Genomic DNA, 18330 nt, shown 5'->3' with positions numbered 1-18330 from the left:
GGTTTGTGTACTCCGAGCTGAGTTACATGCACAACAAGCGCTTCTTTTCGCCTGAAATAGAAACCGACTACAAAGTGGAGCCCGTTGGGGATGTTGAAACCACAGAAGAGCACAAATACACAAGAAACGCGCAGAATGACAAACCATATCCGCCTGCAGAGGGACCCGCTCGGGGCTCCAAGCCTGCGAGCACAGACTACACTGTGACGTACCACCGCACCCTCATCGAGATGTTTCCGTCTGTCGACGGGCACACTCTGTCGGTTGCTGTCGCCCGAGATGACTCCTTCTTCCAGGCTCTGCAGAGAATGCCCAGCAAACACGCGCACTACGTGCTGGCTGCGCTCCTCCTGCTGAGCGAGGGAATAGACGTGCCCATCAAGGCCACGCAGAAAACAATCACACTGGAGATAGGCAGCATAAAAGTTGGAGCAGACTCGTGCAAAAAGGCTGCCCAGGTCATAAACTTCTTCAAAGACAGCAAAGGCAAAGGAAAACTGCCGTGCACGCAAAGCGACTTCAACACCGGCGACTTTCTAAACACGCCGCAGTTCCTCATCCAGGCGTACATCTTTGAGTACATCACGAGCAAGGACGACGCCCTGGACTTCGCAGCGTGCGTGCACAGCATCCTCAAAAGCCTGCCGGAAAAAGACTGCAAAGACGTATACAGCGCGTGCTTTGTGAGGAGCAAGGCCGAGGGAGACGAGTTCCTGTGCCAGCTTAGGATGATTCAGAAAGCCATGAAGAATCTGGACTCGTTCCCGTTCGCCAGCCCAAACATGCTGCCGGCGTACACAAGCGTGCGCGCCTGCAAGAGAGGCCAAACCAAGTTTCTGAATGAAACCTTCAGCAACTGCGTGGAGACCGGCCTGCTTGCGCTCTTTTGCTGCCTTGCACACGACCCAGTCCAGAAAGAGTACGACGCAGACGCCATGCTCGGCGAGGAAAAGGAGGGTGAGGAAACAGAGGCCCTGCATACATTCTTCCAGTTAGAAAGTGTCACCCCAAAGGTGTGCGCCACCAAAGAGACGATGCAGGAGTGGAACCGCGTCGTGTCTGACCTGCAGAGCGAGCACATCGCGTACAAAAGGGAGAGCCGAAACGAGGTACGCTCCGGAATTTTCAACGCTCTCTACGTTGTGGCGGAGGTGACGGGCAGACGAGAGCAGGAGGAGCCGAGAATACGCGAGCTTGCGCAGATGCTAAAAGGCTGCAAAATTCGCGAAGCCTCTGAGGACGTGTTTGAAAAAGCACAGGAGTACGTGGCAGAGCTTTTCGCGTCCCTCTCTGTGGACAAATCCTTAAAAGTCGAATTCTCCGGCTTGATGGTCGACGTCCGAAGTGATAAGAAGAAAGACCTCTACGGAGAAATCACTCTGAAGTACACAGACAAAGACAGCGTGATAGAGCAGGGCATATGCATTGCCTTTAAGCCCAGGCACCTTACAGTTACTTTGTGCCCATGCGTCTTTCTTTCTATTAACAGCGAAGAAAAAGAGGCCTTCTTTGCGGTGGACAGCTGTCTAGAGCCCGAGACTTTTGCTGAATGCCTGCTTGCCAAGTACGCAGACGCGTGGAGGGCCAGAGACGCGGACCTCTACGAACCAAGCTTTACTGATGACATTCCGGAGATCGCAGACCGCCTAACGGCAAGTGAGGTCCTGAAGCACCCAAACCAGCTTTTCTTGCACGGAAAAGCCCTGAGATATGAACAGATACAAGAATTCGCCGAGGACTTCACCGGGCATGCAGCAGCAAACGGCATCGAGCTCGCCCAGGAGCATCCGGGCGTGCGCCTCCTCTCAAACATGCTCGGCAGCCTTCCGCTGGACGACTATGCAATGCAAATCGATGGGATGCAGCACATAGTCTCTCTGGACATGCTGGGCACGCTGTTTCCAAGAATCGCCCTGTCAAAGCAAATAGCTGCTAGAATCTATAGAAACACACACACTATCGCCAAGCTAAGGAGCTACACCGAAGACAATTGCGTGCCCACAGCAAACGCCATTATGAAATACCTCAGAGAGTACAAAGATAAAGCAGACAAGCCTCTTTTCCGGTGCTGCAAACTAACAAGCTTTACCGCTGCCTCTAACTTCTTGTTTCCCGTTTTACTTGCAGACAAGTCAACGCGCCACACAGACGAAATTAGCGCGCTTATTATGGATGTGGAGGAGAAAGACCGGGAGGAGGCGCTGGACACCAAGGCGGTCTTCGACCTCTTCGTGTTCCTCGCCAGCTTGCAAGACAAAGGCATCCCGCACGAGCTGGTGCTTGCTCTGGGCAGCAGGCTTGGGCCAAGGTCGATCCCGGCATGCAATAAAGCCAGTTGCATGGCTTTTGTCAGCAGCCAAGAAGCCTCTGCGATTCTGGAGGCGCTGAACACCCACCAGAGCGCCCTGCAGCAGGCGCCCAACAGAGCGGAGGTGTTCAACGGCGTGATGGACATACTCAAGTCCAGAATACACTAGGAAAGTTGCCTGGTGCGCATGCACGCGCACGGCCAAATGGCACGGCCCGCCGGCTAGAGAAATGCGCCTGCGCACTATTCTGTTAATTTCTTGCTCTTAGCAGTATATATGCATGCGCTGCGTTTTTATACAACTTGTGCCAAAAAATAGAACCACACTTCTAAAAACCCTTTTCATTCGGAAGCTTCCTTCCGGCCCTGCAAAGCAAAAATAAAACTTCTCTAGACTAGATTTCAGCCTGCGGCCTTCTTCTCCCGCGCCCACTAAACAAACTTGGCAGTTGCCTGCTCCAAAGCGCACATGTTTTTTCTGTTTTATTTTCCATAGAGAGTCGGCCAAAGAACAGCACGCAGTGCATGCACTTCTGCGCTGCCTGCGAGAGCCCGCACTTGCCTATTTGTGGCATGGAACGAATGGTTGACAGCAGCCACACCACACCCGCGGCTTCGCCGCTTGGGCACTGCGCAGCCCGAAAGCAGGCAAAGGAGGGGCTTCAGCCAATGCTTTCGAGTCAACCCCGGAATCTAATGCATACTTGGCGGTAGAGTTCATACAGCGCTTCAAACTTTGCGCAGCCGCCTTCCTCTACAAGAATATTCCTTGCTTCATTCAGGCCGTCTAGGGTAGATTCTAGATTTATGTCAAGCCAAAAATTGCAAAGGTCACTAAGCTCTTTTGCAAGATACCCCGGCTCAACGATATTGTAAATCTCGACAATTGCGTCTTGATTCTCCTCCAAGCCCCTCCCCAAAAGAACCGCCAGCCAGGACAGCCGCAGCGCATTGGTCAGGGCCTTGGCCGTCACCAGGTCTTCTCCCGTGTGATCTGCCAAAACGAGCGCACATACCTCTTCTAGGGATGCCACTGGGTCCGCCGTAAACAGATACGTGATATACATTTCTATAATTGAATGCCTATGCAGCAGAATACACCTGAACAGCGGCTCGTTTTGTTTCTCTGCGTACGCCCGAAGATACGACATAAGGCTTTCCCGAATAAGCAAATTGGTATTTTCGAAGGGATACGGCACGAAATGCACATCATGCGCGCGCAAATTCCAAAGTTCCATCTGCGACTTTTCGGACAGCTGCAGCGCTGGACACAGCACCCGCAGAGTGCTGACGACTGCAGGCACTTTCAGGACACAATTCCGGCTCATCGAGTCGCTAAGGTCAATGCTCCCTATCATGTTCGCAACCAGCCGGCCCACTGGGTGTGCCGGGGTCAGCACAATCTTCTTCTGCTCTGCATACAGCACCAGCGCTGTGACAAGCCCCTCCCTGAAGTAATTGCTCATAGCTGGCAGCGCCATAAGCACGCCGGTTGGCCTGGTCGGACTGCACTCAACTGCCCACCGCGCAGCTTCCTGCACATCTTCGACTGGTGTGCTTGGAAAGTTTAAAGTGTTCTTAGCAGCCGCGATTCGGTACACGCACTCTGCAAGCACAAAGCCCGAAAGCCGCGCTTCCTTCCTGTACTGTGCGACCGCCACACCCAACACATTCTCCTCTATGCTAGAAAGAGTTCGGCGTGGCAGGTCTAGATTTGTCATCCAAGTCTTTTCTTGTGTGAACACCACCGTCATTTCACATATATTGGTGCGTTCGGGCACATGATTTATTGTAAGCATGCGGCCTTTGGCTCCAAAGTATTTGAAGCCCTCCTCAATCGTCACCTCCACATCTTTGTCCACTGCTATCGAGCGCAGCAGCGCCCGAACGCTCTCGATCGCCTCAGTGGTCAGCTCTGTGCTTCCTTCAGCATCCATGGCTGCCTGGTGCGCTGCCAGCTCGTTCACCACGGTCTGCGGCCGCCCGGTCATCTGCGCAAGCGCGCGTATCTGGTTTAGAAACGTCGGCTTCAAACTCCCCAGCGCCTCCACGAACTGCGCATGCACCATGAGCCACAGGTCTCTTCGTTTTTGCGCTTGGTCTTCCTTCGGCCAGCCCAAAAAGCAGCTCTCTTCTATGTGTGTCTTCACCGCCTCAAAAAACGCCCTGGTTTTGGCCACCTCTGTTGTTTCCTCTGCCCCGGCCAGCAGACCCTCCAGGCTGTACGCGTTCTTCTCCGGGTCGTATGCCAGGCACGGCAATAGCAGACACGCACCAAGAAACCTGCAGTTCGTGCCACGCTTGTCGAAGTACTCCTTCTTCCCGTTTAAGGCTCTGTCAATTAGGACCGCATATTTGGCTTCTCTTTGAAGGCAGTCAAACTGTTCCAAGTGCTCCAAGGCCGCTAGAGCGGAAAGCCCCTCTAGAAACGGCGTGAGATGCGCTTGAGCCTCAGGCAGCCGGCTCGCAGGCACAAACAGCCGGCTCACCACGCTGCCTGGGTCTTTTAAGCTTTCCACCAGACCCATGCCCTCCATAAGCGCAAACATGCACTCCATCACAGACATAAGCTCCTCCGCGTTTTCCACGTATTTTCTGATGTACGTGAGAATAAGAAGCTGCGGGCTCTCCAGAAAGTCTCCCGTTTTAAACTCTCCGTATGTGCTTGGCAGTCTGTATATGCCTCTGTACCGCTTGAAGAAGTTCACCACCTGCCACGTCTCGGACGGCGGACTTTCTCCACTCTTCACAGCTGGCACGCACACATCCACCAGCACGTCCTCGCTGTCTTTTCTTTTTTTTACAATCACTTTGTTCCCAGCGGTCCGAATCGGCACGTCAATGCCCTCGCTCAGCAGGACCAGCGCAGCCAGCACATAGTGCGCCTCTTTTGTAGTTTTGCAGCTCTCCCAAAGAAACTCTGTGAAAGAGCACGGCCGCCCAGTTTCAACCGCTATGCAGTCGTATGTCGACCCGCCGTCTTTCTGCAGCCCGAACATATGCACCAGCGCCCGGTGGAACTGCATGCTGTACCCTTCGTCTCTTGCAAACGCTGCTGCACTCGCAATGCTGTCGGGAAGGTGGGCCCTGTCCTTCTCCGGCTCTCGCACATATGTGTACACCTCTCCTCCGTATTCGTCCACTCGCTCGCTCGGCACCAAGCTAAAGCTCGTGTCCAGCCCGCACGAGTACCTCCGCATATTGTACACGTACTCCAGCCAGACAAGCCTGGACACACACACCGGGTGCCCCACCCACTCCGGGCTCACATACACATCCTCTCCACGCACACACCCCACAGGCCTGCTTTTGCACGCCAGCATCTCTTTGAACGCCATGTCTCTGCATCTTGCCACCTGCCCTGCCGCAAGAAGCACACATATAAAACCAAAGAGCAATCTCATCTTTGGAAAACTTTTTTTTTCGTTTAAATGCTGCCCAAAATTCGGGTGATCATGGGAAGAAAATAGAAAACTCTGCCAAATTCCCAAGCCGGTGGGTTTAATACAGGAAATAGTCATGTAAAACATTGTCCTTTATCATTTCTCGACCTGTCTACATATACATTGCCTAATCCATCCCTTAATATCTAAGCTGTGCAGCCCCTCGATTATGCCCTTCTAAGCAATAACACTCACGAGCAACTATGCTTTCAGCATACAACACCTAGACTGTGGCCCCAGCGCTGGTTGCACATCAACACCATTCGGTCGACGCACTCCGCAAACACAAAGCTGGAAAAAAGCGCATCCTGTCTGTACAGCGCAGCCAGGCAGCGCATTTCTTTCAGCACGTCGCTGGAAAGAAAAGGGTCTGGCAGCTGCACATAGCTCATAATGTAACCGTCACTGAAAGCCACCTTGAAGGCCTGCCTGCACCTTTTGTCCTCATGCGGATGCTTGACTATGACCGCATAGCGGTTGCAGTTCGACTTGTCTAGATAGTGCACGCCCTTTATCTTCACCTGCTTGTGCGCAGCCAGCGGGCGCACAACCGAATTAATGCGCTTTAGCGCCTCGGCGTCTGAGATATTGTCACGCGCTTCCGACAGACTCCACGATGGCAGCACAAACCCATCTATCACAGCCTGCGGCTGCCCGGTTTTCGTGGCAAACTCGCGCATCAAGCCTAGAATGCTCCATTCTTTTGCCTCCAAAATTTGTTTAAGTCGCTCAATTATGTCCGGCCCACAACCACCATATCTCCCTGCCCAATTGCATGAGTTGAATGTCCCGAAGAATGTGCGCTCTTCTGCATAGGCCTGCAGCGCCAGAATTGCCGCTCTAACCTCCGCCGACACCTCTGCCTGCTTAATGCGCTCCAGCAGGCCTTGAAGGTTGTACTCCATCTTCTTCGGGTTGTACGCCAGGCATAGAAGAAGCAAGCACAATGCACCTGCCGGGTCTTCGAACTTTGCACACGATTCAAGATTAGCTGGGCCACTTATAGTGCTCTGCAGCATGTCTGAATCGTCAGAATTGTCTGCCTCTTTGAGCCCGCTGTACTCTGGGCAGATTTCAGACTCAGGAAAGCTGTTTATGCTGGGATCTCCCCAATTGAACTCATTGGCAACCCTTTTATATCTCAATACGTTTAGATGCTTCTGCACATGCACAAGCTCTCCAAAGACCCGCGCCTTCTCCATCTTTTTCTGCGCGCCCAAAAACGGGCACAGATACGCCTCGGCTTTGGAAAGCTGCTCTGCACACATAAACATCCGGCTGACCACGCTGTTCGCGTCTTCTAAGCTTTCAACCAGCCCCATACCCTTCACAAGCTTGAACGCACACTCCATCACAGACATGAGCTCCTCGGCGTTTCTTACGTACTCGCCTACGTATGTCAGGATCAGAAGCTGCGGGCTCTCCAGAAAGTTGCCCTTCTCAAACTCTTCGTATGTGCTCGGCAGCATGTGTGTGCCTCTGTACCGCTTGAAGAAGTTTACCACCTGCCACGCCTCAGATGGCTGGATTTCTCCACTGTCCATGGCTGGTACGCTTATATATGCGTCCACCAGCACGTCATTGCTGTCTTTTCTTTTTTTTAGAATCACTCTGTTCCCAGAAGTCTCAATCGACACGTCCACACCCTCGCTCAGCAGGACCAGCGCAGCCAGCACGCAGTGCGCCTCTTTTTGCGTTCTGCAGCTCTCCCGGAGGAACTCTGTGAAAGAGCACGGCCGCCCAGTTTCAACCGCCAGGCGGTCATATGTCGACTCGCCGTCTTTCTGCAGCTCGAACATATGCACCAGCGCCCGGTGGAACTGCATGCTGTACCCTTCGTCTCCTGCAAACGCTGCCGCGCTCGCAATGCTGTCCGGAAGGCGCGCCCTGTCCTTCTCCGGCTCTCGCGTGTACGTGTGCACCTCTTTTCCGTTTTCTTTCCTCGGCACTAGACTGAAGCTCGTGGCCAGCCCGCACGAGTACGCCCGCATGTTGTACACGTACCCCAGCCATCCTAGCTTTGCTACACACACCGGGTGCCCCACCCACCCCGGGCACACATACACGTCCTCCCCACGCACGCGGCCCACAGGCCTGCTCAGGCACGCCAGCATCTCATTGTATGACATGCATATGCACACTGCCATCTGCCCTGCCGCAAGCAGCACACATAGAAAACTAAATAGCAATCTCATCTTTGGTAAAATTGTTTTTTCGTTTAAATGCTGCCCAGAAATCAGCTGATCATGGAAAAAATAAAAAAGCTGCCAAACTCCCAAGCGGGCAAAAGTCGCTTCTTAGAGCTAGAAAAGCGCTGCGCGCTCTAGGCTCTGTGCCTGCTGGCAACAAAAACAAAACGCAGGCATATGCACGGGCAGCTTATACAAAGTTGGCACTTTGCATGCGCAATTTGTTTTTGTCATAAATACGGGGCAGACCTGAGCCTGGTCTAGAGCCAGTTCCGGTAAAGATTTGCTAACCTTTGGAGAACCCCGGCAGTCGGCTTTAGATTGACTTGTTTTTATGCTCTTCGAATTTCTGTGCGTTTTTTTTGAAATTTCTCTCGTAACTATGCTTATAAGCGATCACTACTGTTTTCAGTTCTTACGCATCTATATCAAAAACACCAACCATGATCTTGGCCGTCTCCGATAGTGTGGAAATTCAGAGAATTCGCCACATTTATATAATTTATACTAGCATGCAATATGCACGCACACTCTGCACATGATTAAAGCTCTGACTCACAAGCCGGGCTCTCTCTGTGCCACAGCCCCTACCAGGCCTCTCTTTGCACTTCTATGCCCTGCCCTTTGCTTTCTCTGTTTCCAGCCTCTCTTCTAATGCCTCTACTGCCCACTATTTGCCCTGTTTCCCAACAAGACTTGCCGTGCGATCTGCCGCGCCCGGAACTGCCATCTAACCCACCCAAGCATGCCTGCTCTATTTAAAACGCCGTCTTGTGCATTCTGTTTTCCCTCCTTCTGCGCGTGTGTGGTCCTTCTCCCTTTGCCCGCGCACAAAAATAAAAACAAGACTTCCTGCTTGTCTCTCTACATAGAGCATAGAGGGAAAGAAAGCCCCATATGCACCCGAAACCCTCCTATACTCTACAGAGCCCCTCCAAACGTGAGCACGCGCCTCCCTGCGCCAAACCGTCCTTTCCTGTCTTCTCTCGCTTCATCTCTCTACTTCTGCCTTTCTGTCTTTTCTACTATACTACACCACCATAACACTCCAAAAAATAAATTCTTCATTCTAGTTTTTTTCTCTCCAGCCTCTCTAGAACACTACATTTTGTTTACTTTATTTTTCTTCTTTTTCTCCCTTCCTGACTTCGTCCATAAACTGCACTAAACACGCAGCATTCCGCAGCAAGGTGCGGACTGACAAAGCACTCGCCCTCTCCTGCTCCTGAGCCTCTGCTTCTCCAAAGAACAACAGACAAATATACCCACTTGATTTATTGATTGTTTCCCTGTGCACACCCACCCCAGCGCCCAGGCTGGCCCAGGGTCTTTCGGGACTTGCAGACATAGCGCACAAAAGGAAATGAAATGCACCCCGATGCATTTCCCTCCAAATCAAAAGTTTCCTTCCAAAAGCCTGAAGAAGGGAAATAAAATTTTCTCAGCCGGCTGCCAGCACAGCAGGGGGGTTTCGCAGCTCGGACACGAAAGCGTGTGCCAAGGCACGTTGCTGGGCGCACAGAAGAAATACACAAAAGAGCCCAGTAAATACAGAGTTTTGTCTGCACTTGGCGCTAGGCAGAAAAAGCACAAAAAGAATTTGCCGAAAATAGGCGAAACACAGAGAAAACACGCAAAGCAGCCAAGGCTTTGAAAAGCCCCGCCTGTTCCTCCGCACTGCACGCTGAATGGTTGTCTAATGGATCATGTTTATTGGCTGCGCACCGTCATATTTTAGACAGTGAGCGCTTCTGCAGAGTGGGCGCAGAAAAGAGCACTCTTTTTATTGGAGCATTTCCTGCGCCACTCATTTCTGGCTCAACACACTTCTGGCGGAAGTCTTACACTGTATTTTCGGCACCCTCTTCATATACTGGAAGCGGTTATTCCAGAGATGCTGCAGCCGCGCAATCAGTTCCTCGGCCCTCTGCAAATCCTCCCCCGTGTGATCTGCCCGCAAAAGCACGCAGATATCTTTCAGCGTTTTCCACGGATCGGCCGCAGATGGACACGTGCAATTACTTTTGTATTCAGCAGCATCTTTCAGCATCTCGCACATGTACAGCGGCTCACCTGCCTTCACAGCGTATTCCCGGAAATACCGCATCATGCTTTTGTATCTAAGCACTTTCGCCTTTTTGGCAGGATACAGCCCGTCATATTTGGCAAATTTCTGCGAACACCAAATCTCCCGATGCAGCTTGTCAGACAGCTGCACCCTTGGACACAAATTATGCAGAGTCCCGGTGGCCACAGGCACTCCCAAGACCCTATACTGCGCTGCCATGGCGCCAAGGTCGATGCTCCCTATCACGTTTGCAACCAGCCGGCTTATTGGATGTTTTGGAGTCGGCGCAATCTTCTTCTGCTCGGTATACAGCACAAGCGCAGAGACAAGCTCTTTTCTGATGTCCTTGCCCGCAACCGGAAACGCCAAAAGCACCTTATTCGGCCTGCGCGCGCTGTGCTTTACAGCCTTTTTCGCGGCCTTCTGCAGCTCTTTAGTTGTTGTGTATGAAAAGCTCTGCGCGGCTGCCCCTATCGCCATCTGGTGCATGCACTCCGCAAGCACAAAGCTCGAAAACCGCTTATGCTGCCTGTATTCTGCGGGCGCCACGCCCAGCTCATTCTGCAAGCTTTCAGAAGCGCTAAACCATGGCAGCAAAATAGATATCTTCGAGGAGCTTGTTTTACGGAACGACAGATTCAGAATTTGCTTGATACGCGCGCCTATTTTCACATGCTTTACTATAAAAAGATAGCCTTTGGGCTCTGACCCATCCAATTGCTTCTTAATGGTCACCTCCATGCGCTTATCCACTGCTATCGAGCGCAGCAGCGCCTGAACGCTCTCGATCGCCTTGGGGGTCAGCTCTGTACTTCTTTTCGCATCCATGGCCGCCTGATGTGCCGCCAGCTCGTCCACCACGGCCTGCGGCCGCCCAGCCATCTGCGCAAGCACGCGCATCTTGTTTAGGAATGTCGGCGCGGCATTCCCCAGCGCCTCCTTAAACTGCGTGTTCATCTTGAGCCACAGGTCCCTGTACCTCTGCTGTTGTGTGTCATTGGGAAACCCCAAAGAAGAGCACTTTTTTTCAATGCACGCCTGCAGCTCACCAAAAAACGCCCTGGTTTTCTCCACCTCCTCCGTGTTCTCGGCCCCGCTCAGAAGGCCCTCCAGGCTGTACGCGTGGTTTTCGGAGTCAAACGCAAGAAACGGCAAGAGAAAGCACTCTCCAATAAACCTGCAGTTCGTGCCGCGGGCGTCAAAGTATTCCTCCTCCCCGTCTGAGGCATCTTTTGCTTTATTCGGTGCCTCTGCTTCGTTTTGAAAGTGCTTAAACTCTTCCAAATGCTCCAAGGCCGCTAAAGCAGGAAACGTCTCTAGAAACGGCGCGAGATACGCCTGGGCCTCGGGCAGCCGGCTCGCAGGCACAAACAGCCGCCCGACCACGCTTCCTGGGTTTTTTAAGCTTTCAGCCAGCCCCATGCCTTTCACAAGCTTGAACGCACACCCCATCACAGACATAAGCTCCTCTGCGCTTTTCACGTACTCGCCTATGTACGTGAGAATCAGAAGCTGCGGGCTCCTCAGAAAATCGCCCATTTTAAACTCTTTATATGTGTGCGGCAGCCTGTGTGTGCCTCTGTACTGCTTGAAGAAGTTTATCACCTGCCAAGCCTCGGAACCCTGCCATTTTCTGCTGCCTAAAGCTGCCCCTCCCATGCGGGCATCAACCAGTATGCCATTGCTGCATTTTCTTTTTTTTATAATCACTCTGTTCCCAGCTGTCTCAATCGGCACGTCGACGCCCTCGCACAGGAGCAGCAGCGCTGCCAGCACATAGTGCGCCTCTGTTTGCGTCTTGCAGCCCTCCCGGAGGAACTGAATAAAAGAGCCTGCGCGCGCGCACCCAACCGTCAGGCAGTCGTACTCCGACCCGCTGGATCTCCGCAGCCCAAACATCTGCAGCAGCGCCCTGTGGAACTTCACGCTGTATCTACCCTTGCGAGCATCCATTCCCGAATGCAGCCAGTCCTTCTCCGGCTCTCTCGTATATGTATGCTTGCCTAAGTACCTGTTCGGCACCAGACTGAAGCTTGTGTTCACCTTGCACGAGTACGCTCGCATTTTGTACACATGCCCCAGCCGGCAAATCTGCGCTATGCACACCGGGTGCCCGCCCCAGCACGTGTTCACATACACGGGCTCTCCGCCCACGTGGCCCACCTCCTTGTTCTGGCACGCCAGCATCTCTTTGTGTGTCAGATGTATGCATTTTGCCATCTGCATGGCTGAAAGCAGTCCGCATAATGGCACTCCAAAGCACAACCTCATCTCTGAATAAAAATGCACGTTTACTTAAGCACTGTCCAGCGATCAGCTGATCGTGGAAGCACCCGCACATGATATTGTTTGTGTCTTGTGCGCTCTTCCAAGAAAGGCTTCTCTTTTTGCGCTGTGAACGCAAATAAAAAGCTGCCGCGCAGGGACTGCACAAGGCACAAACAACTTCATGTGCGGTCTGAGCCGGTCGAAGAAAGCTAGGCCGAAAGGCTTTTGCTTGTTTGCCCTGCAAAAACTAGAAATAAAGAGGTGCCCTCCACTTTCTTTTTGTTTCTGCAAACTCCGCAAAAGGCAAGGCTCTGAAATAAGTCATGCGCACTGGAAGCAGCCATGCCGCAGGAAGCTGTTTAGTGCGCCAAACCATTCTCTCCGCACGCAGAAAGCAGCGCTCGCACAGGATATTAAGCAACAAACATCGCACGGCCATGCCGCCAGCCTTCCTGGCTCTGCACACAGAGGCCCAGGCAGCACTCCGGCTTTCTTTATGCAGACGCACACTTTGCAGAGACAGCTGTGCAGTTATCACACCATCATTTTGATGATCAGTTGGTCAGTTTCATGCAGCCCCTGTGCCGCTTTGTTTTTTCTGATAGGCCAGCCCGCCCGGGGTAGGGACCCATCTGCAACGTATATATATAAAACCGTTTTTTACCCCTGATCATGCACGCAAAATTTTATGCACTTGCAATTGCAGCGCTGGCGCACTGCGCGCACGCGCGAGTGTCGTTTGATGAGATCATAGAGGTGCAAAACACTAAAGTAGGAAAGAGTAACGCCTTCATCAACCCGAGGGGCCCACTCTGCCTGCTACGCGGGCTCGTGTACTCCGAGCTAGCGTGCATGCACAACAAGCGCTTCTTTGCTCCTGAAATAGAAACTGACTACAAAGTGGAGCCCGGTCAGGATGTTAAAAAAATATGGGGCCACACATACACAAGAAAAGCGCAGAATGACAAACCCTATCCGTCTGCAGAGGGACCCGCTCTGGGCTCCAAGCCTGCGAGCACAGACTACGCCAAGGAGTACCACCGCACCCTCATCGAGATGTTTCCGTCTGTCGACGGGCAAACTCTGTCCGTGGCTGTCGCCCGAGAGGACTCCTTCTTCCAGGCTCTGCAGAGAATGCCCAGCAAACACGCGCACTGCGTGCTGGCTGCGCTCCTTCTGCTGAGCGAGGGAATAGACGTGCCCATCAAGGCCACGCAGAAAACAATCACACTGGAGACAGGCAGCATAAAAGTTGGAGCAGACTCGTGCAAAAAGGCTGCCCAAGTCATAAACTTCTTCAAAGACAACAAAGGGAAAGGAAAGCTGCCGGGCACGCAAAGCGACTTCAACACCGGCGACTTTCTAAACACGCCGCAGTTCCTCATCCAGGCGTACGTCTTTGAGTACATCACGAGCAAGAGCGACGCCCTGGACTTCGCAGCGTGTGCGCACGCCATCCTCACAAGCCTGCCAGAAGACAGCTGCAAAGACGTATACAACGCGTGCTTTGTGGGGAGCAAGGCTGAGGCTGAAGAAGACGAGCTTCTGCGCCCGCTTAGGATGATTCAGACAAAAATGGAGATTCTACAGACGTTCCCGTTCGCCAGCCCGAGCATGCTGCCGGCGTACACAAGCGTGCGCGCCTGCAAGAGAGGCCAAACCGAGTTTCTGGAGGAAACCTTCAGCAACTGCGTGGAGACCGGCCTGTTTGCGCTCTTCTGCTGCCTTGCACACGACCCAGACCAGAAAGAATACGACGCGGACGCCATGCTCGGCAAGAAAAAAGGGCACAAGACAACAGAGGCCCTCCGCAAATTCTTCCAGTTGAAGGGCGTCAGCCCAAAGGTGTGCGCCACCAAAGAGACAATGCAGGAGTGGAACCGCGTCGTGTCTGACCTGCAGAGCGAGCACATCGCGTATGTAAGGCCCAGCCGAAACGAGGTGCGCTCCGGAATTTTCAACGTGCTCTACGTTGTCGCAGAGGCAGCAGGCAGGCGAGAGAAGGAGGAAGAGCCGAGAATACGCGAGCTTGAGCTGATGCTAGAAGGCTGCAAGATTGGCAAAACCTCTGGAGACGTGTTTGAAAAAACAAAAAAGTACATGGCAGAGCTTTTCGCGTCGCTCTCCGTGGATAAATCCTTAAAAGTCAGCTTTTCTGACTTGATGGTCGACGCCCGAAGCGACGGGCAGAAAGACCTCTATGGAAAAATCACCCTGAAGTACACAGACAAAGACAGCGTGGTCGAGCAGGGCATATGCCTTGCCTTTAAGCCTGGACATCTTACAGTTACTCTGTGCCCGTGCGTCTTTCTTTCTTTTACGGACGAAGAAAAAGAGGCCTTCTTTGCGGTGGACAGCTACTCAGAGCCTGCAGACTTTGCTGAATGCCTGCTTGCCAAGTACGCAGACGCGTGGAGGGCCAGGGGCATGGATCCTCGAGGGAAAATGCTTGCCGAACGCATACGGGAGGCCACAGGCCGCCTGGCGGCAGATGCAGCCCCAGAGCACCCAAACGAGCTTTTGGTGCTGGGGCTGGCTTTAAAGCAGGACCAGACATTCGCAATCACTAAGGACTTCATCTTCCATGCAGCAGCAAAAGGCACCGAGCTCACCCAGGAGCACCCAGGCGTGCGCCTCCTCTCGAACCTGCTCGGCAGCCTTCCGCTGGAGGACAATGCAACGCAGCGCAATTCGCTGGGGAATATAGTATGCCTGGATATGCTGGGCAGGCTATTTCCAAAAATCGGCCTGTCAAAGGGAAGACTTGTTATATTCTATAGAAACCCATACAACGTTATCGACATATGGAAGTACACCGGAACCAACTGCGCGCCCGCGGGAAATGCCATCATGAAGTACCTTACAGAGTACAAAGATAAAGCAGGCCAGCCTCTTTTCTTGTGCCAGCCACTATTAAGGAGTTTCGACATCGATGTTTTGTTTTCTCTTTTGCTTGTAGACAACTCAACGGCCCGCATTGACAAAATCTGCGAGCTTATTGTGGATGTGGAAGAAGAACATCTGGAGATGGCGCGAGACGCCAAGGAAATCTTCGAACTCCTCCTGTTCCTCGCCAGCTTGAAACGCAAAGACACCCCGTCCGAGCTGGTGCTTGCTCTGTGGAGAAGGGTTGGGCTAAACTCGATCGACGCGTACAGACGCAGCTATTATATAGACAGCAATGAAGCTTCTGCGTTTCTGCAGGATCTGGAGATGCGCCGGAGCGCTCTGTCGCAGGTGCCCGGCGGAGAAGAAGTGTTCAACAGCGTGGTGGGCATGCTCCAGTCCATAGTAGACCAGAATGAATAGCCGCAGCGCATGCGCGCACCAGAGGAAAGGCACAAGGCCTGCGGCCTTCCTGCGCCCTCTGGGCTGCAGACAAATAAAAGCCATTGCAAACTGCTTTGTTATGCCCGCGCTGCTTCCGGCCAGAGGAATGTGCCTGTGCACCGGGTTTATAATTTCTTTGGGCATTGTGCATGTGCTGCGTTTTTATACAATTTGTGCTAACAAAAAAGAAAGAACTTCTAAAAGATTCGACGCGTTCATAGGCGTCCCAAGGCCTCCCTGCGGCAGCCGCGCTTTGCCCTCAGCCCCGCCCTCTCCGCCTTTAATTGAAACTTTCTTTTTGCCTGCATGAGGAATGCCCAGCAAACTTTCGTTTCCTCTTTTTCTGCTAACTAGCTGCCATGTGCGGATACCCACGCGAAACACTGCTTTCTACTCACTCTCGGCCTGCTCAAACAGCCACGGCACAATTTGCCACTGTTTTGTCGCGCAGCCAACCCTGCCCCAGCCAATGCTCAAACAATGCCCAGCCCCCAGCATGGATCTTGAAAGGGCGTTTATTTCGCAAAACATCAACTGCCCTTCGGGCACACAGCACGCCCGGCCTCCGGAAAGCTTGCGAACCACCTCCTGCACGGCACGCTGCATGCGCCGAAAAAAGCAGCATGCTTTCTAGGGTAGACAATTAAAACCTCCTGGCTGGCGCGAAAATACCCGCACCGCGCCAAGCCCTGCCCTCCCTGATTTCCACAGGGCCTCCGCGTTTGGCTAAAGTACTCCAGCACCCTGCCCGCGGCTTTCTATTGGATGGCTCAAACAAAATATTGGGCAGTCCGCCCGCAGCCTTGGAAGAGCAAGACGGTGCAGCTTGCAAGTAATTCGGGGCTCGCCTTCTTTCCCGCATGCCTTGCTTAAGGGCCCGAATAACCCCGAATTCTCAACAGCAACATGTACGTGCTAAACTCGCGCTCGCTTTCCTCAAGCTGCCCTTTCATAGCTATTTTGCAGATTTGCGCATCCTCATATAAAAGCTCATAAAACGAGCGGACATACTCTGCTGTGCCCTGCTTAAGGAATTCGCCCAATTCGGGCACAGAATGTCTGCATGCAGCACAGGGCGCCCTGTTTCTTTGTACCAGTTCAAACACTCCAGCAGAATCAGTGCCCACTCGGCAGGGACGTCTTTTAGAGGATATAGGAACCCGAACATGTGCAGATACATCGGAGACTCCGGCCTCCTCTTTTTGACAGCTGGATGCTCGGGCAGAGTATGCCAAAAAACCCTGCAGACAGGAGGATGCCTGGCTTAAGCTCCAAGCGCGCCTCTACCTCTTGCAGCTCTGCCAAAGGCTTTTCCTGGTTTCCCATCGCAGCGCGCAAATTCGCACTACTTCCCTGCAAGTCGTTTACAAGCCTTGCATGCTTTCTCTGCACAGAATCGAGCTGTTCTGTGATCTGCGCGCTATTGGCCTCTACCCACCCTGTTCTTGCTGTCTTCTTCTGCACATTTGTGCTTCTTCTCCCTTTTCCCGCGCACAGAAATAAAAACAAGACTCACTCTCTGCCTCTCTACATAGCTCAGAGAGAAAGAATGCCTCCGTACGCGCAACAACAAACCTTCCGTACTCTACAGAGCCTCCAATCCTGAGATCATACCTCCCTGCATCAAACTGCCCTTTCGTGTCTTCTCTCGCTTCATCTCTCTACCATATGCCTTTGTGTCTTTTCTACTATAATGCCAACATACGCCAAAAATAAATTCTTCATTCTAGTTTTTTTCTCTCCAGCCTCTCCAGAACACTATATTTTGTTCACTTTATTTTTCTTCTTTTTCCTGCAGCAAGACTGTCCACACACCCCGCCACGCCAAAGCGCCCAGAACGGCAAGGATGCCCAAGTATACGCCCCGCCACATCTGTCGGCTGCCAAAACACCGTGCCGCAGGAAGCTGTTTAGTGCGCCAACCCATTCTCTTCGCCCGCTGGAAGCAGCGCTCGCACAGAAAATTAATAAACAAACAAAGACGACTACACTGCCAGCCTTCCTGGCTCTGAACACACAAGGCCAGACAGCACCCTGCTGGCTCAGTGCAAAACTGCACACTTTGCAGAGGAATCTGCACGGTTGCCACACCATCATTTTTGTCATAAATCCGGGCATATTTGCTTCAGAGGCTAATGCCAGTTCCAGTAGAGACTTACTAACCTTTGGAGACCCCGGCTGTCGATTATCAACTGACTTAACGGTATGCTCTTCTTATGTTTGTGCATCGTAAAATTGAACTTACTCGCGTGTTTATGCTTTGCGCGATCAATAGTGATTTCATTTTTTCGCATCCATATCAGAAACACCTATCATGATCTCGGCCGTCTCCGATCATGTGAAATTCCAATAATTCGCCACATTTTTGATGATCAGTTGGCCAGTTACATGCAGCCCACGCGCTGCGCGATGCACCTCCTCTGATAGGCCAGCCCGCCCGGGGTGGGGGTATCTGCAACGTATATATACATCTTTTTTTGCCTCTGATCATGAACGCAAAATATTATGCACTTGTAATTGCAGCGCTGATGCACTGCGCGCACGCGAGAGTGTCCTTTGACGAGGCCATAGAAATGCAAAGCACTGAAATAGGAGAGAGCCGCGCCTTCATCAACCCAAGAGGGCCGCTCTGCCTGTTGCGCGGGTTTGTGTACTCCGAGCTGAGTTACATGCACAACAAGCGCTTCTTTTCGCCTGAAATAGAAACCGACTACAAAGTGGAGC

The 18330-nt window shown here is 52.6% G+C and overlaps 6 protein-coding genes across 6 annotated transcripts; 3 read left to right on the top strand and 3 right to left on the bottom strand.

Annotated features, from left to right (window-relative positions):
• Positions 1-2477, top strand: NEMAJ01_2138 (uncharacterized protein; the record flags this gene model as incomplete). The annotated part of the gene is made up of 1 exon (XM_047915976.1): positions 1-2477. A coding segment is annotated over one exon (2477 nt), but the record flags the coding sequence as incomplete, so codon positions are not given.
• A 511-nt stretch (positions 2478-2988) lies between these two features.
• Positions 2989-5712, bottom strand: NEMAJ01_2137 (uncharacterized protein; the record flags this gene model as incomplete). The annotated part of the gene is made up of 1 exon (XM_047915975.1): positions 2989-5712. One exon carries the CDS (start codon positions 5710-5712, stop codon positions 2989-2991), a length of 2724 nt encoding a protein of 907 aa, XP_047771932.1.
• A 248-nt stretch (positions 5713-5960) lies between these two features.
• Positions 5961-7946, bottom strand: NEMAJ01_2136 (uncharacterized protein; the record flags this gene model as incomplete). The annotated part of the gene is made up of 1 exon (XM_047915974.1): positions 5961-7946. One exon carries the CDS (start codon positions 7944-7946, stop codon positions 5961-5963), a length of 1986 nt encoding a protein of 661 aa, XP_047771931.1.
• A 1801-nt stretch (positions 7947-9747) lies between these two features.
• On the bottom strand, positions 9748-12279 carry NEMAJ01_2135 (uncharacterized protein; the record flags this gene model as incomplete). The annotated part of the gene is made up of 1 exon (XM_047915973.1): positions 9748-12279. One exon carries the CDS (start codon positions 12277-12279, stop codon positions 9748-9750), a length of 2532 nt encoding a protein of 843 aa, XP_047771930.1.
• Positions 12280-12948: 669 nt separating this feature from the next.
• Positions 12949-15585, top strand: NEMAJ01_2134 (uncharacterized protein; the record flags this gene model as incomplete). Its single annotated transcript, XM_047915972.1, has 1 exon — positions 12949-15585. The coding sequence occupies one exon, from the start codon at positions 12949-12951 to the stop codon at positions 15583-15585; it is 2637 nt and encodes an 878-aa protein (XP_047771929.1).
• A 1714-nt stretch (positions 15586-17299) lies between these two features.
• On the top strand, positions 17300-17839 carry NEMAJ01_2133 (uncharacterized protein; the record flags this gene model as incomplete). Its single annotated transcript, XM_047915971.1, has 1 exon — positions 17300-17839. The coding sequence occupies one exon, from the start codon at positions 17300-17302 to the stop codon at positions 17837-17839; it is 540 nt and encodes a 179-aa protein (XP_047771928.1).
• Between the last annotated feature and the right edge of the window lie 491 nt (positions 17840-18330).

Source organism: Nematocida major (assembly GCF_021653875.1).
Source record: "Nematocida major strain JUm2507 chromosome Unknown 2432, whole genome shotgun sequence".
Classification (NCBI taxonomy): domain Eukaryota; kingdom Fungi; phylum Microsporidia; genus Nematocida; species Nematocida major.
Note: the sequence above shows the minus strand (reverse complement) of the source record. Positions and strands in the feature narration are given on the sequence as shown.